This window comes from Salvelinus alpinus, chromosome 35 (assembly GCF_045679555.1).
Source record: "Salvelinus alpinus chromosome 35, SLU_Salpinus.1, whole genome shotgun sequence".
NCBI lineage: Eukaryota > Metazoa > Chordata > Actinopteri > Salmoniformes > Salmonidae > Salvelinus > Salvelinus alpinus.
Genome location: NC_092120.1, coordinates 2,062,380 through 2,087,404, shown reverse-complemented (window position 1 = coordinate 2,087,404; position 25,025 = coordinate 2,062,380). Strand labels below are relative to the sequence as shown.

Genomic DNA, 25,025 nt, shown 5'->3' with positions numbered 1-25,025 from the left:
TTGCTGTCCCCAGTCCACCTGGCCGTGCTGCTGCTCCGGTTTTAACTGTTCTGCCTGCGGCTATGGAACCCTGACCTGTTCACCGGACGTGCTACCTGTCCCAGAGCTGCTGTTTTCAACTCTCTAGAGACAGCAGGAGCAGTAGAGATACTGAATGATCGGCTATGAAAAGCCAACTGACATTTACTCCTGAGGTGCTGACCTGTTGCACCCTCGACAACCACTGTAATTGTTATTATTTGACCCTGCTGGTCATCATTTGAACATCTTGGCCATGTTCTGTTATAATATAAAAGGATGAAAAATAACTCACTAGTAGATTGAGAGATTCAGGAACAAACATTACAGACTATATTAAAATCTAATGAAACATTTTTTTTATTTGATCACTGTTGTTGTTGAACATTTACTCATGTTCATATTCCATCTGATCTGGAGGGTACTTTACAGTCATTGTATTCTCCATCTCAAGTACATACAGTATATCTCAATATGGCCTGTTTTGACAAATGACACTTTACTGTATTTGTCTGTACATTCAAGGTGACAACAGAAGCACTGTGCTGACCTGAGTGCCACAAATAAGTGGATTACAGTTGAAAGGGGCAACACAAAAACAATAATATACTGTATATATACTTCTCAACTATTATAACTGTATAGCAATTCATATCAGGCTTATTCTGAATCACCCAAGCCGTAGATAAAAACACTAAAGGCAGAACCCAAATAAGAATGTACGATTTTCTTTAGCAATTAGAACCATAAAGCTACTTAAAGCTAACAAATATAAGTAGTCAGCTGTTCTGCTACATTGGGTTAAAATGTAAATATTTTACTGGAACCTTTGACAGACTTTGACAGACCATGGCCTCTGGGCCAGCTGACTCCAACATGCTTCCTGTTGTGTTCACATATTAGCATAGACTGCATCGTCTCCACCAACACACTCGTATGGGTCGCCATCCTCTTCAGCCTACAGGTAACCAGATCAGAGACACAGTATCATCATCAACAACACCACCTCTATTGTTTAATCCTTTGTATTTCCTCAGATCTCTACAGCACCTGTACATGTCTGCAGTAGGCCTACAGTACATACCTCCATGTTGCCATATAGGTGATCGTTGGTGTAGTAGTTTGTGTGGATTTCACTGCTGGCGTCTTTCTGCTCTTTCCTGTGGATAGAGTTAGGACCACTCTCAGATGCATTCCCGTTATCCCGACACAACAAGAGTAAATGTAGGCTAATGGGCTTTAACAACTCAGAAGGATGTATACATTATGATCACAGATCACAGAACAGCCTGTAGAAAAATACCTTGATGGTGAGGGATGTGAAAAAGCACCCTTGGCTGTATCCACGTTCTGCTTGCTGGTTACTGGCTGGTCACTACGACTCCTACTGTTGAGAAAAACTATGTAAAGTTATCAAAACAAACACAAATCTATATAACTCCTTCCAAAAAGAAAAAAAATAGTAACTTACCCCTTCTTGTTCAATAGGCAAGCTGACATGGGAATTAGTATTACTACCACCACTAATGCAGCAATACCAATTGAAACGTACAGCATCAACTTCTTATCTGTCCAAAAACAAATACATTTGTTTTATTAATGTACCAATAATATCCTTTATGATGTTAATACTGTATGTAATACTTCATTTATGATGCTTCTCCCCCACTGTTTCCTTTACCATTTGTGGACACAGTGAAGGACAAGGTGGCATTGCCCTGTGTGTTGCTGGCATGGCAGTGGACGGTCTCGGAGAAGCCTAGTGCCCTCTGTAGGGTCACCATAGTAATTGACCCATGCCTCTCCACTCGGGTACTGGGCCGGTGGGGCAGGGGTCCATCTGGAAGAGACCACTCCACGGTGGCGGGGGGCTCCGAATCCACAATGCACAGACAGGTTACCATGGAGATGTCTGAAGTGCAGGCGGAGCCCACTTTGATCTCAGGGGGGTCTGGGATGAGAATGATAAACAGTTTGGTTTTAACTGAACATGTAGTGCTACATCCTGAAGAGAATTGTCTCAATATTATATACACAGAAAGGACATGCTCCTTATTAACTCTCTAGCCATTTAATAATAAAAAATGGGATGTAATAAATGTGTAAAAGGTAGTTGTTGTGAAATTGTTTATATTACTTGTTAGATATTACTGCATGGTCGGAACTAGAAGCACAAGCATTTCGCTACACTCGCATGAACATCTGCTAACCATGTGTATGTGACCAATAAAATTTTATTTTATTTGATTTGAATGGCGGCATCTACTTACACTCTACATTGAGCTTCAGTGAGCTGGAGTGGCCTTGTCCCTCTGTGTTGATGGCAGTGCAGTAGAGGGCTTCAGTGAGTCTGGTCACATTCTCCAGTGTGATGATAGGTCCCGTGGTGGGCAGAGGTCCTCTGCTGTTGTGCCATCTGTAGCTGTGGGCTGCAGGGTTACTGTCACTGGAGCATCTCAGCTCCACAGAGTCTCCTTCCTTCACACTGGACACTCCCTCAACCTTCACATCCACTGGGGCATCTATGATTAACATCATTAGTAAGAATGCTATTACTATGTAATAAACATCTTAGGACAGATTCAGTGTATCAATCACATGCTAAATCTATTTCAAATTTAAAAGGGAAGTATGCCAAATCCAGACTCTAGACAAAGTGCATGTTTCCTTTTCAAAGAAGTTACATTGAATTTCTTCTTTCACTTTTGTCGTATGCACAGAAACATTCTGTTTTCAAAGAAGTGAAAGTGTAAATCTTCCAGTGTTATTAACACACAGGTGTGGTCCACTTACATTTGACATTGAGAGTTTTGGAACTTTTCACTGTCTTCCCTCCCCTGTATGCTGCTGTGCAGACCAGAGACTGGTTGTGATCAGTGATGCTGGGGGTAAAGGTCAGGGATGATGACACTTTCCACTGGCCGTTGGTCAGCTGCTGTGATTGGACACTGGGTGTTCCGGAGTGGCTCCAGGTGAGGAAAGGGGAATCAGATGGGCAGGAGTGAGACACAGAGCAGGAGGCAGACAGCTCCACCCCCAACTTCACCTCCTCCATCACTGACAGAGAGGGGGGGTCTGGAGAGCCTGAAATCAGTGAAGAGAAGAGAACAATTATTGCAGTTCTCTTGAGGTGTGCCTCCACCAGTTCTTGGTTCTGTCATTTCAGTAATATCATTTAAATCTACAATAAGCTATAGCTTTCATTTGGGTAAATAATGGAATACTATAATACAACAATTGAAATTCTCCTTGTCAATTTGTCCCCTGGGAACTTACTGCTCACTGCAATGGAGACCGTGTCCTCTTTGTATGAATACTTGTTATAGTCTTCCATTTCAATCCTGAAATGAAAGGGTCCTTTGTCACTGTGATGGAGGGGGTCGATTCTGAGAGAGCAGTTCTTCTGCCGGAGATCTCCCACCAGCTCTGTACGACCCCTGTAGTCTTTGATGATACTGGAGCTGTCTGGGTGGTATATAACCTCATGTGTGTCTTTGAACCAGATGCCAGTTATTTTGGAGGACTTCTTCTCTGGTTCTGGGTAGTTGAATGAGCAGGGAATCACGATGCATGAGCCCTGCAGGCCGGATACTGAGCTGGGCACCTCAGCAGTCCACGACGAGGCATCAACTCCCATCACTCAAATAGAAGTAGTTGAAATGTTAATAAGAGGTGTTGGCCACAGCCAAGGAATGTGAGTATAATAAATATAATCCCCGATGTTCCTTGTGCTGGTCACAGGTTGATTTGAAAATATCAAGAGGCCATTTTATTGTTAATTTTGTTCTATTAATATTTGAAAGGGGGAGGTGTATTACTAGCCGCTCAAGGTTAGTAATACACATGCACCTTTCGCTACTCGCTACCATTCGCTACTCGTTTTAACTCTCACCACATTGTTTTGTATTTTGTTGTGTGTAATTTAATAAATACAATATTTTTTACTGTATACGTCTAAATTTGTATCCTACCTCCAAGCCAAATGCAATGAATAAGAAAAGGCCATGTTAATGTTTCACTCCGCATCCCCTCTTTGTGCAGGACCTGAGGGAATAAGAATTATTTTATTATCACTAGAATGTTAGCATTTCCTTTGACACGTTTAATGTCTAAAAGCCAAATCACTTACTTGCATAGTTGAATCTTTCTTTCTCATGTCAGATAACCACTCTCCTTCAGAGACATTGACATATAAAGGAAATATTACCATCCTGCTCACACTTCCCATTTCACATATAACGTGATTTCTTTATTTTTGCTATCAGGACTTCCCATATTTTGTCTCTGACTGATGGTATGGTGATTTAACTATTCCACTGAGGGTTAACCCACTAAAGTGTAATGTCTTTGAGAATATGTATTTTGACTATGTTTTCCACATTGCCAAACTCAACGGTCCCCCTATCACCATAACTAAGCAAATATTTATTTATTTAATCTTTATGACACCAATATGACACCAATATCTATGAAAATTCACAAATCAACTAGATTGGAGGTACACAACACACCTGTCAACAACAAAAAAGGGGGGGAAGTATGAATTGGGTTGTTTGAGAAGGTTCGAATTCTAAGCATCCTGCCTACACATAGTTTAAAGTACTATAGACCATTTTTCAGTACACGACACACTGACGTCACACACATTCAACATAGCCTAGATTTATGTTTTATTACTTCTAAACAAAAACCTTTTGGGGGTTCTCATACACTTACAATTATGTTTTGATTCATGCTTGAACATTCGTTGTGATCTTGTACAATAACTAACTTGGATGCAGCAGTTGTTAGTTAGAATACTAACACTAATTGATATAGGCTGTAGCAAAAGGTAGCCAAAGAGTAATTTTACTGGTTGATTAAGTATAATGCAGTTGATTTGCGATGATGACAAAACATTAAATTAAGCAAGATATTCATATGAGCCTTAAAATCCAATTATAATCCAAAAGTAGTGTGAAATGTACTCATAAGCAACATCTAAATAGAGGCTTTTTTTGCTGCCGTTCTATAAGATCTCCCCCTTGTTCTGCCACCAACTTACGCGCATCGCCCTCATGCGGCAATGTTTGTAAACACAGAAAGCGGTCTTTACCCAACATACACTACATACGTGGACACCTGCTCATCGAACATCTCATTCCAAAATCACAGGCATTAACTTGGAGTTGGTCCCCCCTTTGCTGCTATAACAGCCTTCACTCTTCTGGGAAGGCTTTCCACTAGATGTTGAAACATTGCTGAGAGGACTTGCTTCCATTCAGCCACAAGAGCATTAGTCAGGTCGAGCACTGATGTTGGGCAATTAGGCCTGGCTCGCAGTCGGCATTCCAATTCATCCCAAAGGTGTTCGATGGGGTTGAGGTCAGGGCTCTGTGCAGGCCAGTCAAGTTCTTCCACAGCAATCTTGACAAAGCATTTCTGTATTGACCTCACTTTGTGCACGTGGGCATTGTCATGCTGAAACACTTCCCCAAAGTGTTGCCACAAAATTGGAATCACAGAATCGTCTAGAATGTAATTTTATGCTGTAGCGTTACAATTTCCCTTCACTGGGCCTAGCCTGAACCATGAAAAATAGCCTCATACCATTATTCCTCCTCCAACAAACTTAACAGCTGGCAGTATGCATTGGGGCAGGTAGCATTCTCCTGGCATCCGCCAAACCCAGATTTGTCCGTCAGACTGCTAGATGGTGAAGAGTGATTTGTCACTCCAGAGAACGCGTTTCCACTGCTCCACAGTCCAATGGCAGCGAACTTTACACCGCTCCAGCCGACAATTGGCATTGTGCATTGTGATCTTAGGCTTGTGTGCAGCTGCTCGGCCATGGAAACCAATTTCATGAAGCTCCCGACGAACAGTTATTGTGCTGATGTTGCTTCCAGAGACAGTTTGAAACTCGGTAGTGTTGTGTTGCAACCGAGGACAGATGATTTTTATGTGCTTCAGCACTCGGCGATCCCATTCTGTGAGCTTGTGTGTTCTACCACTTTGTGTCTGAGCCTTTGTTGCTCCTAGACATTTCCACTTCACAATAACAGGACCTAAAGTTGACCAGGGCAAATCTAGCAGGGCAGACGGTGCAATGCTGAAAGTCACTGAGCTCTAAAGTAAGGCCATTCTACTGCCAATGTTTGTCTATGGAGATTGCATGGTCGTGTGGTAAATGTTATACACCTGTCAGCAACGTGTGTTGCCGAAATAGCCGAATCCACTAATTTGAAGGGGTGTCCACATACTTTTGTATATATAGTGTAGCTACTGTAGTAGGTGTGTGCTGTAAAACTTTGGTAGAGCATGGGTGGCATAGGCATTGGGGTGCTCATGTGAATGTAATTTATTTGTCGGCTTCAGACCAATGCCTATTCTCACTTAAAGCATCTATTTTTTGTTTTTAATACAATTAGGAATAAGAATACTAGAATGGACATTAAATGTCTTATCACAGTATCAAAGGTCAACCATTTTGGTCAGGGACTTGGTCAACCATGGTCAGGCAGTGTGTTGTTATAAGGTATTGTGTAAAACAATCAATTTTAAGATTACATGCACAGTATGTTTATTGGATAGCTAGCCAGCCAGTTCAATAATGTGAGTCTGGAAGGAGAGTTTACAGTCTAGCCAGACACCTAGGTATTTATAGTTGTCCACATATTCTGTCCAGAGTGGTGATGCTAGTCGGGCGGGCGGGTGCGGGCAGCGATCAGTTGAAGAGCATGCATTCAGTTTTACTTGCATTTAAGAGCAGTTGGAGGCCACGGAAGGAGTGTTGTATGGCATTGAAGCTTGTCTGGAGGTTTGTTAAGCTTCTCCAATCCAAATTTAAATCTAGAATCGGCTTCTTATTTCGCAACAAAGGATCCGTCACTCATGCTGCCAAACATACCCTCTTAAAACTGACTATACTACCGATCTTTGACTTCGCCAATGTCATTTACAAAATAGCCTCCAACACTCTACTCAGCAAATTAGATGTAGTCTATCAAGGTGCTATCCATTTTGTCACCAAAGCCCCATATACCACCCACCACTGCAACCTGTATGCTCTCGTCGGCTGGCCCTCGCTTCATATTCGTCGCCAAACCCACTGGCTCCAGGTCATCTATAAGTCTTTGCTAGGTAAATCCCCGCCTTATCTCAGCTCACTGGTCTCCATAGCAGCACCCACCCGTAGCACGCACTCCAGCAGGTATATTTCTCTGGTCATCCCCAAAGCCAACACCTACTTTGGCCATCTTTCCTTCCAGTTCTCTGCTGCCAATGACTGGAACGAATTGCAAAAATCACTGAAGCTGGAGACTCATATCTCCCTCACTAACTTTAAGCATCAGCTGTCAGAGCAGCTTACGATCATTGCACCTGTACACAGCCCATCTGTAAATAACCACCCAACTACCTCATCCCAATATTGTTATTTTTTTGCTTCTTTGCACCCCAGTATCTCTACACATTCATCTTCTGCACATCTATCACTCCAGTGTTTAATTGCTAAATTGTAATTATTTCACCCCTATAGCCTATTTTTTGCCTTACCTCCCCAATCTTACTACATTTGCACACACTGTATATACATTTTTCTATTATGTTATTGACTGTACGTTTGTTAATCCCATGTGTAACTCTGTGTTGTTTGTGTCCACTGTTTTTATTTATCTTGGCCATGTTGCAGTAAATGAGAACATGTTCTCAACTGGCCTACCTGGTTAAATAAAGTGAAATGTAAAAAATAAAAAAAAATAAAAAAATTCCGCAGGTTGGCTGGGAGGCAGCCTACTACGACGGGAACCTCACAGTTCCTCTGTAACTCAACGGTTAGCAGCGCCACCTCACCGGTCACTCCGGCTTCCCGGGAGCAACGCTTACCTCCCCCGGAACGTTTCAATGGAGAGCCGGGAACCTGTCGGGCATTTCTAGCCCACTGTGCCCTCATTTTTGAGCTTCAGCCCTCTTCCTTCCCCTCAGACCACTCTAAGTTTGCGTACCTTATCACGCTGATGCCTGGGAGAGCGCTCGCCTGGGCTACAGTGGTATGGGAGCAACAGCCGGCCATATGCGGCAGTCTGTAGGAGTTTGTGGGAGAGGTTAAGAAGGTGTTTGATTCCCCATTTTCCAGGAGAGAGGCTGCCCGGAAGCTACTCCAGCTGCAGCAGCACTCCCGCAGTGTGGCAGACTATGTGGTGGATTTCCGCACGATGGCAACGGACACTGCCTGGAACCAGGAAGCGCTGTTCGACATGTTCCTACACATAGTCTCAGAGGAGGTCTTGACCTGGCCAAGGCCTTTGACTCTGTCAATCACCACATCCTCATTGGCAGACTCGACAGCCTTGGTTTCTCTAATGATTGCCTCGCCTGGTTCACCAACTACTTCTCTGATCGAGTTCAGTGTGTCAAATCGGAGGGTCTGTTGTCCGGGCCTCTGGCAGTCTCTATGGGGGTGCCACAGGGTTCAATTCTTGGACCGACTCTCTTCTCTGTTTACATCAATGATGTCGCTCTTGCTGCTGGTGATTCTCTGATCCACCTCTACGCAGACGACACTATTCTGTATACTTCTGGCCCTTCTTTTGACACTGTGTTAACAACCCTCCAGGCGAGCTTCAATGCCATACAACTCTCCTTCCGTGGCCTCCAACTGCTCTTAAATACAAGTAAAACCAAATGCATGCTCTTCAACCGATCGCTGCCTGCTCCTGCCCGCCTGTCCAACATCACTACTTTGGACGGCTCTGACTTAGAATATGTGGACACCTACAAATACCTAGGTGTCTGGTTAGACTGCAAACTCTCCTTCCAGACTCACATCAAACATCTCCAATCCAAAGTCAAATCTAGAATTGGCTTCCTATTCCGCAACAAAGCATCCTTTACTCATGCTGCCAAACATACCCTTGTAAAACTGACCATCCTACCAATCCTCGACTTCGGTGATGTCATTTACAAAATAGCCTCCAAAACCCTACTCAATAAATTGGATGCAGTCTATCACAGTGCCATCCGTTTTGTCACCAAAGCCCCATATACTACCCACCACTGCGACCTGTACACTCTCGTTGGCTGGCCCTCGCTTCATACTCGTCGCCAAACCCACTGGTTCCAGGTCATCTACAAGACCCTGCTAGGTAAAGTCCCCCCTTATCTCAGCTCGCTGGTCACCATAGCAGCACCTACCTGTAGCACGCGCTCCAGCAGGTATATCTCTCTAGTCACCCCCAAAACCAATTCTTCCTTTGGACGCCTCTCCTTCCAGTTCTCTGCTGCCAATGACTGGAACGAACTACAAAAATCTCTGAAACTGGAAACACCTATCTCCCTCACTAGCTTTAAGCACCAGCTGTCAGAGCAGCTCATAGATTACTGCACCTGTATATAACCCATCTACAATTTAGCCCAAACAACTACCTCTTTACCTACTGTATTTATTTATTAATTTATTTTGCTCCTTTGCACCCCTTTATCTCTGTCTCTACTTTGCACTTTCTTCCACCGCAAACCAACCATTCCATTGTTTTTTTAGTTTTTATTTTACGTGCTGTGTTGTACTCACTTCGCCTCCATGGCCTTTTATATTTTTATTTATTTATACATATATTTGTTTGCCTTCACCTCCCTTATCTCACCTCACTTGCTCACATTGTATATAGACTTATTTTTTTTATTTTTTTTCACTGTATTATTGACTATATGTTGTTTTACTCCATGTGTAACTATGTGTTGTTGTATGTGTCGAACTGCTTTGCTTTATCTTGGCCAGGTCGCAATTGTAAATGAGAACGTGTTCTCAATTTGCCTACCTGGTTAAATAAAGGTTAAATAAAATAAATAAAAAAAAGGTCAAGGACAAGCTTGCAGCCCGGGAATTACCCATGGATCTCGATTCCCTCATCGCCTTGACCATCAGGATCGATGGGCGACTATGGGAACGACGGAGGGAGAGGAGATTCGATTTTGTTCGCCCGTCCAAGGATTCCACCTCGCCTCTGAGGCATCCCGGAAGCACCCGACGGCCCCGTTGCGGAGAGAACCCGAGGCCACCCGAGGTTCCCCGAGAGTAGCCGAAGACGGTCGAGTCTGGGTTGTCGCCAGCGGAACGGCGATACAGGCTCAACACTAAGAGCTGCCTGTGTTGCGGGACTCGTGGTCATTTTGTATCCTCGTGTCCGCTAAAAGACCTGGCTCACCGGTAGGAGCGAGTACTCTGGTGGGCCATATGGAGAACTTCTCTGCTCCTCCTACTCACACCCGTTTCAAGACATTTTGCTGTTGGGAAACCAGTCAAAATTTCTCCAGGTCCTCATTGACTTTGGGGCCAATGAGAGCTTTTTGGACGCTACCCTGGCTTCCTAGCTGGATATCCCCACACAGCCCCTCTCCATTTCCATGGACGTCAGAGCCCTGGACGGCCGGGTCACCCACACTACCACTCCCATCAACCTCCGTGTGTCAGGGAACCACAGCGAGGCCATCCAGTTCCTGCTCATTGTTCTTTGTGGAGAAGAAGGACAAGACCCTGTGCCTATGCATTTATTACCGGGGTCTCAACGACATAATGGTGAAGAATCGCTACCCACTATGCCTCAACTCCTCGGCCTTCGAGCCGCTCCAGGGGGCCACTGTGTTTTCCAAGTTGGATCTACGGAACTCCTACCACTTGGTGTGGATACAGGAAGGAGACGAGTGGAAGACCGCCTTCAACATGGTCAGCGGTCACTATGAGTATCTGATCATGCCATTTGGCCTTACCAACGCCCCTGCCGTGATCCAGGCTCTGGTGAATGATGTTCTCCGTGACATGCTGAACCAGTTCGTCTTTGTCTACCTCGATGACATCCTCGTCTTCTCCCGCTCCATCCAAGAACATGTGCTCCACATCCGACAGGTTCTCCAACACCTCCTGGAGAACCAGCTGTTTGTAAAAGCAGAGAAGTGCAAGTTTCATCACTCCACCATCCCTTTTCTGGGGTACATCATTGCTGCAGGGAGTGTACAAATGGATCCCGGGAATGTGAGAGTGGTGGTGGATTGGCCCCAGCCTACATCCAGGGTGCAACTGCAATGTTTCCTGGAGTTCGTCAACTTCTACCGCCAATTTATCCGGGGTTACAGCACCCTGGCTTCCCCCCTGTCAGCACTCACCTCGCCGAAGATTCCATTCACGTGGTCTCCAGCTGCCGACCGGGCGTTCCGGGACATCAAACATCGCTTTACCACAGCTCCCATCTTTGTTCACCCTCACCCTTTCCATCAGTTCGTTGTGGCAGCCGATACTTCGGAGTGGGGGCTGTCCTGTCCCAGCATTCTGCCCTGGACCTCAAGCTGCATCCCTGCCCCTTCTTCTCTCATTGCCTCAACACCACGGAAAAAAACCTATGATGTGGGGAATCGTGAACTTCTGGGGGTGAAGATGGCATTGGAGGAATGGAGGCACTGGCTGGAGGGGGCGGAACATCCATTCATCGTGTGGACCGACCACAAGAACCTGGAGTATCTCTGCACCGCCAAATTCCTCAACTCCAGGCAAGCTAGATGGGCCCTGCTGTTCACATGGTTCAAATTCTCTCTCTCGTACCGGCCGGGATCCAAGAACGTCAAGCCAGATGCGCTGTCACGCCGCTATAGCCCCACGAATACTACACCAGTACCCGAGGCCATCCTTCCCACTTCATGCCTGGTGACAGCATTCAGCTGGGGAATAGGGAAGCAGGTCTGGGAGGCGCAGGGTTTCCAGCCAAACCCCGGGGGTAGGCCCCGATAATTGGCTGTTCGTTCCAGACACCGTCCAGGCTTGCCTGCCACCTGGGCGCCTGTCAGACCCTGGCTTTTGTACAACAACGCTTTTGGTGGCCTACCAAGGTCCCTGCCGTGACCGCATTCATCGCCACTTGCACGGTGTGTGCACAGAACAAGACTCCTCGGCAAGCTCCGGCTGGTCCTCTCCAACTTCTGCCTGTCCCTCACCGTCCCTGGTCTCACATCTCCCTGGACTTTGTCACGGGTCTTCCTCCGTCTGATGGCAACACCACCGTCCTGACCGTGGTGGATCGGTTTTCCAAAGCTGCTCACTTCATTCCTCTCCCCAAACTACCCTCTGCCAAGGAGACGGCCCAGCTCATGGTGCAGCACGTCTTCCGGATTCATAGACTACCGGTAGACATGGTATCTGACCGGGGTTCTCAGTTCTCATCCCAGTTCTGGAAGGTGTTCTGCACCCTCATTGGGTCGCCGGCCAGCCTGTCCTTCTGGTTTCATACCTTGGCATACCTTCTGCCCACATGTTTGTCCGTCGCTGTCGTCGTACCTGGAGGAGAGCCCGGTTGGCCCTCCACATGACCACCTCCAGGTATCGATGACAAGCGGATCACACCGGACCCCGGCTCCCCGGTATCGGCTAGGGCAGAAGGTATTGCTGCTCACCCGGGATCTGCCCCTCCGGGTGGAATCCCGCAAACTCTCCCCCCGGTTTATTGACCCTTTTCCCATCTCCAAAGTCATTAGCCCCTCTGCTGTTCGTCTTCTGTTAACTGGTACCCTTCGTATACATCCTACCTTTCATGTGGCCAGAATCAAACCCATGACTCACAGCCCTTTGTATGGTATGGTCTGAAGATTAAAAATAAATTACATTCACATGAGCAACCCAATGCCTATGCCACCCATGCTCTACCAAAGTTTTACAGCACACAGCTTTGACCTACTACAGTAGCTACACAGTTTTATACAAAAGTATGTGGACATCCCTTCAAATTAGTGGATTCGGCTATTTCGGCAACACACGTTGCTGACAGGTGTATAACATTTACCACACTGCCATGCAATCTCCATAGACAAACATTGGCAGTAGAATGGCCTTACTTTAGAGCTCAGTGACAAGTCCTGTTATTGTGAAGTGGAAACGTCTAGGAGCAACAACGGCTCAGACACAAAGTGGTAGAACACACAAGCTCACAGAACGGGATCGCCTAGTGCTGAAGCGCATCAAAATCGCCTGTCCTCGGTTGCAACACTAACTCCTGAGTTTCAAACTGTCTCTGGAAGCAACATCAGCACAATAACTGTTCGCTGCCATTGGACTGTGGAGCAGTGGAAACGCGTTCTCTGGAGTGGCGAATCACTCTTCACCATCTAGCAGTCTGACGGACAAATCTGGATTTGGCGGATGCCAGGAGAATGCTACCTGCCCCAATGCATACTGCCAACTGTTAAGTTTGTTGGAGGAGGAATAATGGTCTGGGGCTGTTTTTCATGGTTCAGGCTAGGCCCAGTGAAGGGAAATTGTAACGCTACAGCATAAAATTACATTCTAGACGATTCTGTGATTCCAATTTTGTGGCAACACTTTGGGGAAGTGTTTCAGCATGACAATGCCCACGTGCACAAAGTGAGGTCAATACAGAAATGCTTTGTCAAGATTGCTGTGGAAGAACTTGACTGGCCTGCACAGAGCCCTGACCTCAACCCCATCGAACACCTTTGGGATGAATTGGAATGCCGACTGCGAGCCAGGCCTAATTGCCCAACATCAGTGCTCGACCTGACTAATGCTCTTGTGGCTGAATGGAAGCAAGTCCTCTCAGCAATGTTTCAACATCTAGTGGAAAGCCTTCCCAGAAGAGTGAAGGCTGTTATAGCAGCAAAGGGGGGACCAACTCCAAGTTAATGCCTGTGATTTTGGAATGAGATGTTCGATGAGCAGGTGTCCACGTATGTAGTGTATGTTGGGTAAAGACCGCTTTCTGTGTTTACAAACATTGCCGCATGAGGGCGATGCGCGTAAGTTGGTGGCAGAACAAGGGGGAGATCTTATAGAACGGCAGCAAAAAAAAGCTTCTATTTATATGTTGCTTATGAGTACATTTCACACTACTTTTGGATTATAATTGGATTTTAAGGCTCAAATGAATATCTTGCTTAATATAATGTTTTGTCATCATCGCAAATCAACTTCATTATACTTAAAAAACACTTCAACTTCAACCAGTAAAATTACTCTTTGGCTACCTTTTGCTACAGCCTATATCAATTAGTGTTAGTATTCTAACTAACAACTGCTGCATCCAAGTTAGTTATTGTACAAGATCACAACGAATGTTCAAGCAAGAATCAAAACATCATTGTAAGTGTATGAGAACCCCCAAAAGGTTTTTGTTTAGAAGTAATAAAAACATAAATCTAGGCTATGTTGAATGTGTGTGACGTCAGTGTGTTTTGTACTGAAAAAGGGTCTATTGTACTTCAAACTATGTGTAGGCTGTCACGCCCTGACCATAGAGAGACTTTTATTCTCTATGTTGGTTAGGTTGGGTGTGACTAGGGTGGGTTATCTAGGTTATTAATATGTCTATGTTGGCCTGGTATGGTTTCCAATCAGAGGCAGCTGTTTACCGTTGTCTCTGATTGGGGATCATATTTAGGCAGCCTTTCCCACTGTGTTTTTGTGGGATCTTGTTTGTTTGTGTGTAGTTGCCTGTGAGCACTGCATTTGACTTAATGTTTCTATTGTTTTGGTGAGATATATTAAATAAACATTTGGAACTCTACGCACGCTGCGCCTTGGTCCGTTAATTCTACAAACGATCGTGACATAGGTAGGATGCTTAAGATTTGAAACTTCTCAAACAACCCAATTCATACTTCCCCCCTTTTTTGTTGTTGACAGGTGTGTTGTGTACCTCCAATCTAGTTGATTTGTGAATTTTCATAGTGTTATGAATTTTATGAATAATGACTAAATGATGTATACATTTAACGTAGAACTATAACTAACAGAATTCTCTGTCTCTGTATAATGATAAATAATGTTTGTCCATAAGAAAGAGGGACTGTTAGCAGACAAGGAACTGTGGCAGACAACTTGTGACCACTGTGGAACTGATAACGGGGATGGAAGTCTCCCCACCCAGGGAGGGGAGAAACCTTTGGCTTGTAGTAGATTGTATAACAGGTGGCAGGCAATGTATGAGTAGGAGAAGACTTGTGAACTATATTGTCTGAGAGGAGGAGGGACAATTATGACAAAATGAGAGGTTTATAAACCAATGTACAGGAAATGATAAGGAGAGCTCTCGTAAATAACTATTCTGACTATTGTAGACTGGCCTCTGTCTGTTTCATTTCAACAACAACCTTACAAATTCTTGGTAACAGACCGAGTAGTTTAATTGAAGTTCAGTTTATGAGCATTGAGAACAGAATTCTTTTAACACATAGATATTGGTGTCATATTGGTGTCATAAAGATTAAATAAATAAATATTGGCTTAGTTATGGTGATAGGGGACAGATGAATCGGGTGCACCTACCGCCAACAACCTGAGACAAATAAAAATATATAGGAACACAAGACTTTATCGTTTGTTTTTTTACAGAAATGTTGTTGGGCGGTCAACTAGGAATGCCTTGGAGATCGACAAGTTGGTCGTGATAAACCGGTGACCACTGCTCTAGAAAGTTGAGAAGTTCAATCTCATGCTTCTCCCTCTTTGGACTGATATTTCTGTGCAGCAGTCATGGGAGCTGAGCGGCAGTCTCGTGGCTACTTGCGCACAGCTTAGAGGGAACATTGGAAATAAATCTTTTCATCAGCTGTCTGGGTGGCTGGTCTCAGACGATTGGCTTGGTTACACGTGGTCTGCGGTTGTGAGGCCGGTTGGACATACTGCCAACTTCTCTAAAACGACGTTGAAGGCAGCTTGCGGTAGAGAAATGAACATTAAATTATCTGGCAACAGCTCTGGTGGACATTCCTGCAGTCAGCATGACAATTGCATGCTCTCCCAAAACTTGAGACATCTGTCGCATTGTGTTGTGTGACAAAATTGCACATTTTGGAGTGGCCTTTTATTGACCCCAGCACAAGGTGCACCTGTTTATTATCATGCTGTTCAATCAGCTTCTTGATATGCCACACCTGTCAGGTGGATGGATTATCTTGGCAAAGGAGAAATGCTCACTAACAGGGATGTAAACAAATTTGTGTGCAACATTTCAGAGAAGTAACCTTTTTGTGCATATGGAACATTTCTGGGATCTTTTATTTCAGCTAATGAAACATGTTGCGTTTATTTTTATTTATTTAACCTTTATTTAACTAGGCGAGTCAGTTAAGAACAAATTCTTATTTACAATGACGGCTTACCCCGGCCAAACACGGACGACGCCGGGCCGATTGTGCGCCGCCCTATGGGACTCCCATTCCCGGCCGGATGTGATACAGCCTGGAAATAGTTTGTTCAGTATATATTATTATTATTTGATTTGTTTATTTATTCTGATTGATCAGGAGGTGCTGCAGCACCCATCAGCACCCGTACTCCCATGGCTATGTTTGTGATCATAACCTAGAACCCTTGGTGAGTTGCTGAAGCCCATTAGCCTACATTCACTCTTGTAGTGTCTTTTCAAATGAAGAGAATGCATCTGAGAGTAGCCCTAACTCTATCCACAGGAATGAGCAGAAAGACACCAGCAATGAAATCCACACACTACACTGCTCAAAAAAATAAAGGGAACACTTAAACAACACAATGTAACTCCAAGTCAATCACACTTCTGTGAAATCAAACTGTCCACTTAGGAAGCAACACTGATTGACAATAAATTTCACATGCTGTTGTGCAAATGGAATAGACAAAAGGTGGAAATTATAGGCAATTAGCAAGACACCCCCAATAAAGGAGTGATTCTGCAGGTGGTGACCACAGACCACTTCTCAGTTCCTATGCTTCCTGGCTGATGTTTTGGTCACTTTTGAATGCTGGCGGTGCTTTCACTCTAGTGGTAGCATGAGACGGAGTCTACAACCCATACAAGTGGCTCAGGTAGTGCAGCTCATCCAGGATGGCACATCAATGCGAGCTGTGGCAAGGTTTGCTGTGTCTGTCAGCGTAGTGTCCAGAGCATGGAGGCGCTACCAGGAGACAGGCCAGTACATCAGGAGACGTGGAGGAGGCCGTAGGAGGGCAACAACCCAGCAGCATGACCGCTACCTCCGCCTTTGTGCAAGGAGGAGCACTGCCAGCGCCCTGCAAAATGACCTCCAGCAGGCCACAAATGTGCATTTGTAAAATAGGATGATCGAGCAGCAGTGAGGGCTCTTCGATACCGCACGGTACTGTCTTTCCAAGCTAGTTGGAAGACTTCCAGTTTGGTGTGACGCCATTTCCGTTCCAATTTTCTGGAAGCTTGCTTCAGAGCTCAAGTATTTTCTGTATACCAGGGAGCTAGTTTCTTATGACAAATGTTTTTTGTTTTTAGGGGTGCGACTGCATCTAGGGTATTGCACAAGTTTTGCACAGTTCCTCAGTTAGATGGTTAACTGATTTTTGTACTCTGACGTCCTAGGGTAGGCGGAGGGAGTCTGGAAGTGCATCTAGGAATCTTTGGGTTGTCTGAGAATTTATAGCACAACTTTTGATGATCCTTGGTTGGGGTCTGAGCAGATTATTTGTTGCGATTGCAAACATAACAAAATGGTGGTCCGATAGTCCAGGATAATGAGGAAAAACATTAAGATCCACAACATTTATTCCACGGGACAAAACTAGGTCCAGAGTATGACTGTGACAGTGAGTAGGACGGAGACATGTTGGACAAAACCCATTGAGTCGATGATGGCTCCAAAAGCCTTTTGGAGTGGGTCTGTGGACTTTTCCATGTGAATATTAAAATCACCCAAAATTTGAAAATGATCTGCTATGACTACAAGGTCCGATAGGAATACAGGGAACTCAGTGAGGAACGCTGTATATGGCCCAGGAGGCCTGTAAACAGTAACTATAAAAAGTGATTCAGTCGGCTGCATAGATTTATTTCATGACTAGAAGCTCAAAAGACAAAAACGTCATTGCTGTTTTTGTGTAAATTACGCACACGCCTGACAGAGTGACAGAAAACTGAAACAATCACAGCGCAACTAGAGAACATTACCGACCCCTACGCTCCGTATTTTCCTCTGGCTGCCCCACCACCCACAACAAGCACTGAGCTAGTCTGAACCACCTGCATTTTGGAGTTGCCTTACTCAACAAAGCAAAAAAGAGACCATGTTTGTATGGAGGCTTTATTTACTCAATCATTTTTTATAGATTTTTTTACTTTATTTGCAAACTGATATGCGACACGTATTAATTGCAAAATAACATGCAAAACAGGCAACCCCCTCCCCCCAAAATATGATACAAGTATGACACAACGTCAGTACTTGTTGCATTTACAATGTACGTACTGTAAATCCTATCATCAACTGATTTCAGCCAGTATGTGGCTGTGAATTGACTGCATTGTTTGAATAGGATGTTGGTATTTTGTCAGTTAATTGAAAATTGGGATCATTCCACTTAACCTGTCTCCAACAGCCAATGAAATTGCAGGGCGCCAAATACAAATCAACAGAAATCTCATAAATCAAATTTCTCAAACATACAAGTATTAGGCACCATTTTAAAGATAACATTCTCGTTAATCCAGCCACAGTGTATGATTTAAAAAATGCTTTACAGCGAAAGCTCCACAAACGATTATGTTAGGTCACCACCAAGTCACAGAAAAACCCAGCCATTTTTCCCGCCAAAGAGAGGAGTCACAAAAAGCACAAATAGAGATAAAATGAATCACTAACCTTTGATGATCTTCATCAGATGACACTCATAGGACTTCATGTTACACAATACATGTATGTTTTGTTTGATAAAGTGCATATTTATATCCAAAAATCTAATTTTACATTGGTGTGTTATGGAGAAGTATATCTTTAATTCTGTGCATAACACTTGTATCTCTGAGTACAGAGCTCAGAGACCAAAACAAGCCATAAAGATACCCGCCATTTTGTGGAGTCAACAGAAGTCCGAAATAGCATTATAAATATTCACTTACCTTTGATGATCTTCATCAGAATGCACTCCGAGGAATCCCAGTTCGACAATAAATGTTTGTTTTGTTCGATAAAGTCCATAATTTATGTCCAAATACCTTCTTTTTGTTTGCGCGTTTAGTTCAAAAATCCAAATTCACGACGCGCAGGCCAAAAGTAAAAAAATTCCATTACAGTTCGTAGAAACATGTCAAACGATGTATAGAATCAATCTTTAGGATGTTTTTAACATAAATCTTCAATAATGTTTCAACCGGAGAATTCCTTTGTCTTTAGAAAGGCTACCTCTCACAGGCGCGCACGAGACTGAGCTCATGGCACTCTGTCAGACACCTGGTTGAAAGAGCTCTCATTCTCTCCCCCTTCACAGTAGAAGCCTGAAACAAGGTTATAAAGACTGTTGACATCTAGTGGCAGCCTTAGGAAGGGCAATATGACCCCATAGACACTGTATATTGGATAGGCAAAGACTTGAAAACCTACAAACCTCAGATTTCTCACTTCCTGGTTGGATTTTTTATCAGGTTTTTGCCTGCCATATGAGTTATGTTATACTCACAGACATCATTCAAACAGTTTTAGAAACTTCAGAGTGTTTGCTATCCAAATCTGCTAATAAGATGCATATGCATATATTAGCAACTGGGACTGAGTAGCAGGCAGTTTACTCTGGGCACGCTTTTCATCCAATGCCACCTTGTCCTTCACTCTGTCCACAAACGGTAAGGTAAACAGTGGGGGACGTGTATCATAAATTAAGTATTATATACTTCATTAACATCATAAATGATACTACTGGTACATTAATTAAACGTATTGTCACGACTTCCGCCGAAGTCGGCTCCTCTCCTTGTTCGGGCGGCGTTCGGCGGTCGACGGCACCGGCTTTCTAGCCATCGCCACTCATTTTTCATTGATCCATTTGTTTTGTCTTGTTCCCTGCACACCTGGTTTTTATTCCCCAATCATACTGCATGTATTTATTCCTCTGTTCCCCCTCATGTCTTTGTGTGAAAATGTTTGTGTTACGTGTTAATTGTTGACGCGCCAGACTGGTTTGCTTATACCGTGTTGTTCACGAAGATGTTTATTGTTAAACATAAATTATTGTGACTGTTTTGCGCGTTTTGCACTTTTGCCTATTGGCTGGAGGTTTTGATGCAGTTCCGTCCGTCTGTTGGTTTCTCCTGCCTCAGTAAAATGTGCGCCTGTTCACAACTCTCTGCTCTCCTGCACCTGACTTCGCTACCAGTACGCACACACCTGACACATATTTATTTGTTTTTGGACAGATAAGATGTTGATGCCGTACGTTTCAATTGGTATTGCTGCATTAGTGGTGGTAGTAATATTAATTCCCATGGCAGCTTGCCTGTTGACCAAAAAGGGGTAAGTTACTCTTGTATTCATTTTTGGAAGGAGTTACGTAGATTTGTGTTTGTTATTAGCTGTTTTGTTCTGTTTTGACAACTTCACATTATTTTTCTCATCCGTGGGAGGAGTCGTAGTGACCAGCCAGTAACCAATATGCAGGACATGGATGCATCCAAGTGTGCTTCCTCAAATCCCTCACCATCAAGGTACTGTGTTTTTTAAAGGCTGTTCTATCTGTGATCATAACCTACAATGTATGATGAGTTGTTAAATGCCATTAGCCTACATTCACTCTTGTTGTGTCTTATCAAATGAAGAGAATGCATCTGAGAGTGGCCCTAACTCTATCCACAGGAATGAGCAGACAGACACCAGCAGTGAAATCAACACAAACTACCACACCAACAATCACCTATATGGCAACATGGAGGTATGTACTGTAGGCCTACTGCAGAAATTTAGTAGATATCTGAGATCTGAGAAGAACTTAGCCCTAAATACAAAGGATATAAAAAACAATAGAGGTGTTGTTGATGATATCTCTGAACTGGTTTCCTGAAGACTGAAGAGGATGGTGACCCATACGAGTGTGATGGTGGAGACGATGCAGTCTATGGTAACATGTGAACACAACAGGAAGCATGTGGAAGTCAGCTGGCCAAGAGGCCATGGTCCTCAGTGTGATTCCAGTAAAATATTAACATTTTAACCCAATGTAGCATAACAGGTGACTGCTTAAATTTGTTAGCTTGATGTAGCTTTATGGTTCTAATTGCTAAAGAATATGGTGCATTCTTATTTGGGCTGTGGCTTTGTTATAGCTTTTACAAGACTTATGTTTATTATCTATGGTTTGGGTAATTCAGAAATGTATTTTACTAAATGTCAATTATCCACAAAATAATAACCAGTATTTAACAATAGCTTGTTTCACGCTTCCCCAGGTGTCTGTGGCAATTGTGTTTTGAGGCTAATCTGAGGATAGATTACGAGTGTGGGACTTTCAGTGTTTCTCCACTTGGTGTTGCTCTTTCATTTATTGAGATTTTCAACGCCTGTTTATTTCCATAGGGTTTGAGCTATTTCACAATACTGATTTTGTCAATATACTGTAGCTTCAGTTTTTTTTTACCCTCTCTATAAGAACACATCAGTAACAGGCATGCAAATCAAAATTCAGATTATGATGAATTTGTATTAGGTTATGATTGTAGCTCTGAATACATTATCAAATCTGAATATATAAATTAAACATTTTTTGAACAAATCCTTCATATGATTTGAAATGCATAGAAATTGATTCAGTGTATTGAATTGTGTGTTCTCCTACCCACATCATTGAGAGGATGAGAAACATAGAGATCCTATTAAATTATAATAATAATTTATATTTTAATAATATTCTAGTATTTCTATTCCTAATTCCTAATTATATGGTGAGAAAGGCCTCCCCATACTCATTCCTGGCAGAGAGGAACATCGTGTCCTTATCCTGAAACTCCCCCTCCACTAAAACTGTAGAGGTTGAACCCATTGTGAAACTGTTGACTAACGTTATAGATGTACTTGCAGTCCAACTGCAGTCCAACTGATCTCTGGGCATCCACAACAAACTGACAAGTCAAATGTCTGGTTTTGTTGGTTCAGCCCAAGTAATTCGGCATACACTTCTGGAGGGTCTGTTGGGAGAATACGAAACCATTAGTTTACAGCAGCAAAGCATATTTTTTACGGACCACTTACAGAAGTGCAATGAGCTACAATAACTCTGGAACTTCCCCCAATTACTGTGATCTTCAGCAAATACCCCTGTTAACTTGTCATGACAAGAAAAACTAGTGAGAAACATTAATGTTCCAAGTGTATCCATTACTAGGAAGTGACTCTTAATTGACTACCTGGCTAAAGGAGAAGCTGGGTAATAGAAGTTGTAAAGGCTTGGTCCTTATAATCTACTGTGATTGTCCATTCTCTGGAACGCCTATGTCCCTCTGTGTTGATGGCAGTGCGGTAGAGGGCTTCAGTGAGTCTGGTCAAAGTTTATTGGTCACGTACATAGTTTAGTAGATGTTTTAGCGGGTGCAGTGAAATGCTTATGTTACTTGCTCCTAACAACACAATAAAATGTCAAACGAATACACAAATCATCAAAAAGTTTAAAAAATAAATAATAATCAAGAATAGTCAGAATCCAATTAACAACACAAATAGCACTGTCCCAGTAATCCAAATGCAATCTATACTTATATACACCGGATTATGTAACACAAGATATACTAAGAATGATTTGTACAGCAGTAGATATAGTAGAGTAAGCTATGTCAATAATCCAGTATTTAAATGTGCTGTGGTATAAACAGCCTGACTAAAATGCAATGTACAGTAGTAGTAATATTAGTAATATTAGATTGAGCTAATCTGAGAGTACAACACCCCGTGGCAAAATGGATTGAATTGCAGGAAATTAGCTTCCGGACCAGAGTCCAGAATAAAAATATATATGTATGTTAATGGTGTTTAGAGAGTAAGGGTGTGTACAGCAGTAGTTATAAAGGTTGAGCCATGACTAGAATACAGTATATACATATAAAGTGAGTAAAACAGTATGTAAACATTATTAATGTGACCAGTGTTCAATGACTTAACCTTCAGAAAGTATACATACCCCTTCACTTATTCCACAGTACATGGGATGTGAATACTTTCTGAATGCGCTATACACAGGGCAGTCTCTAAGGTGCAGGGCAGAGTACCAGGTGGTAGCCGGCTAGTGACAGTGTCTAAGGTCTGCGGCACTGCATCTCAGTGCCAGAGGTGTCACTACAGAACCTGGTTCGATTCCAGGCTGTATCACAACCGGCCGTGATTGGGAGTCCCATAGGGCGGCGCACAATTGACAAGAAAGAACAATAATTGTCAAACTAAGAAAGTGATTTGGCTTTTAGACATTAAAAGGATCATATGCAATGCTAACTTTCTAGTGATAATAACGTTTTCCTTATTCCTTCAGTTCCAGCACCCCACCGTTTTCTTATTCATTGCTTATGGCTTGGAGGTAGGCTACAAAAATTGATTATCTACAGTAAAATATATTGTATTTATTATATATGTACTAGTTTGCACACAATAAAATACTAAACAATGTGATGAGAGCAGTAATGGTCGGTGCTGTTTAAGATGAGGGAGGATGATAAAAAAATTATGAACATGGCCTTATTTCTATTACATTATATTGGATGACTGTCATTGAAATTCCATTTACCCAGCTCAATGTAACATTGATAGGTTGAGTCTACTACATGATGCTCAAATTTTCCCTGTACCCATCATGAGGTTGCTACAACCTAGCCTATGAATTAAGATTTACAACGTAGGTGCACAGGTGGACATAATTATGAGTAATCAAGGTCACAGACAGTGACACATTCAATACCACCTTGCTCACACTTGCCTGCATCTACAGTAGCTGAGCTAGAGTGTAATCATTAGTCCAACAGTTGCAAACAAGAGTTTCTATTGGACAAATACAGTTATGTTAATCCACATTTCGTTCTGTTTGCTTTCGCTTAAGACAAGTTTTAATCAACAGAATCGTTGCAATGAATACACACCTGATCACACGCAAACACAGTCCACATTCATAGCAGCAACATACAAATAGCTTGTTGTATGTATAATTCCTTCTCGCACCTATCTACGCGCTCTTCTCCTCTCACATTTTCCCTTCGCTTGTGAACTTCAGTGCACAACACATCAGCTGTCTGTGACGAGGCGAAAAAACCTTTCCAAGCCAAACCTTCATATCAAGACCGCTAACTGCACACATTGTAAATAATTTCCACTTCATAGTCAACCTAGCTGCAAGAACTAACGCGTTAGTAAACCTGCTACAATCATGCAGTACAGTGTACAGTCAGCAGCAATCAGTTTGTCAGTTACACAGAGGGGCTCAGGTGGTAATACATTAATAAAACCAAAAGCTAACCTTGACTTGGAAGAGTTCCAATGTAGGACAGCCATATCCAGCTGGCTAACATAGCATCCCTCTCTGTTTGAACCAGGTGTTTGAGTAGGCTAAACTAGCTAGCTACGTTTGTTAACTAAGTAAGTAAAACTGAACAAAAAATATATTACAAAAATCTCTACCTCTCCGTCTCTTGCTTCTCCTTATTTTTGGAAGGAATGAATGTGTTCAAAACTGTTCAACTATTGTCTTTCTCTCTCTTTGAGTCAACTACTCCCCAGATTGTATGCACTGCAGTGCGAGCTAGCTGTAGCTTATGCTTTCAGTACTAGATTCATTTGCTGATCCTTTGATTGGGTGGACAACATGTCAGTTCATGCTGCAAGAGCTCTGATAGGTTGGAGGATGCCCTCTGGAAGTTGTCATAATTACTGTGTATGTCTATGGAAACGGGTGAGAACCATGAGCCTCCTAGGTTTTGTATTGACGTTAATGTACCCAGAGGAGGACTGAAGCTAGTGTAATGGATGTGAAATGGCTAGCTAGTTAGCGGGTACGCGCTAATAGCGTTTCAATCGGTTACGTCACTTGCTCTGAGACTTGAAGTAGGGTTTCCCCTTGCTCTGCAAGGGCTGCGGCCTTTGTGGAGCGATGGGTAACGATGCTTCGTGGGTGACTGTTGTTGATGTGTGCAGAGGGTCCCTGGTTCGCGGTCGGGCGAGAGAACGTACTAAAGTTATACTGTTACATTGATGCTGTTGACCCGGATCACTGGTTGCTGCGGAAAAGGAGGAGG

General features: G+C 43.3%; 1 protein-coding gene and 1 long non-coding RNA gene across 7 annotated transcripts; one reads left to right on the top strand and one right to left on the bottom strand.

Moving 5' to 3' along the window:
* Positions 1-360: 360 nt before the first annotated feature.
* LOC139563953 (B-cell receptor CD22-like) lies at positions 361-24,515 on the bottom strand. Of its 6 annotated transcripts, XM_071383037.1 has the most exons (11): positions 23,877-24,019; positions 21,819-21,944; positions 3,990-4,062; positions 3,295-3,657; positions 2,812-3,102; positions 2,289-2,540; positions 1,700-1,969; positions 1,490-1,586; positions 1,322-1,405; positions 1,103-1,178; positions 361-976 (listed from the first exon to the last, which is right to left on the bottom strand). In XM_071383037.1, exons 3-11 carry the CDS (start codon positions 4,042-4,044, stop codon positions 911-913), a joined length of 1,554 nt encoding a protein of 517 aa, XP_071239138.1. In that variant the 5' UTR covers positions 4,045-4,062; positions 21,819-21,944; positions 23,877-24,019; the 3' UTR covers positions 361-910. The 6 variants fall into 6 exon arrangements, with proteins under 6 accessions (XP_071239138.1, XP_071239139.1, XP_071239140.1 ...); XM_071383038.1 differs by lacking the exons at positions 21,819-21,944; positions 23,877-24,019 and adding an exon at positions 24,412-24,515; XM_071383039.1 differs by lacking the exons at positions 21,819-21,944; positions 23,877-24,019 and adding an exon at positions 24,251-24,366.
* On the top strand, positions 20,324-21,626 carry LOC139563990 (uncharacterized). The gene is made up of 3 exons (XR_011672679.1): positions 20,324-20,471; positions 20,620-20,695; positions 20,827-21,626. It is a non-coding gene; the product is annotated as an uncharacterized lncRNA (long non-coding RNA).
* Positions 24,516-25,025: the final 510 nt, after the last annotated feature.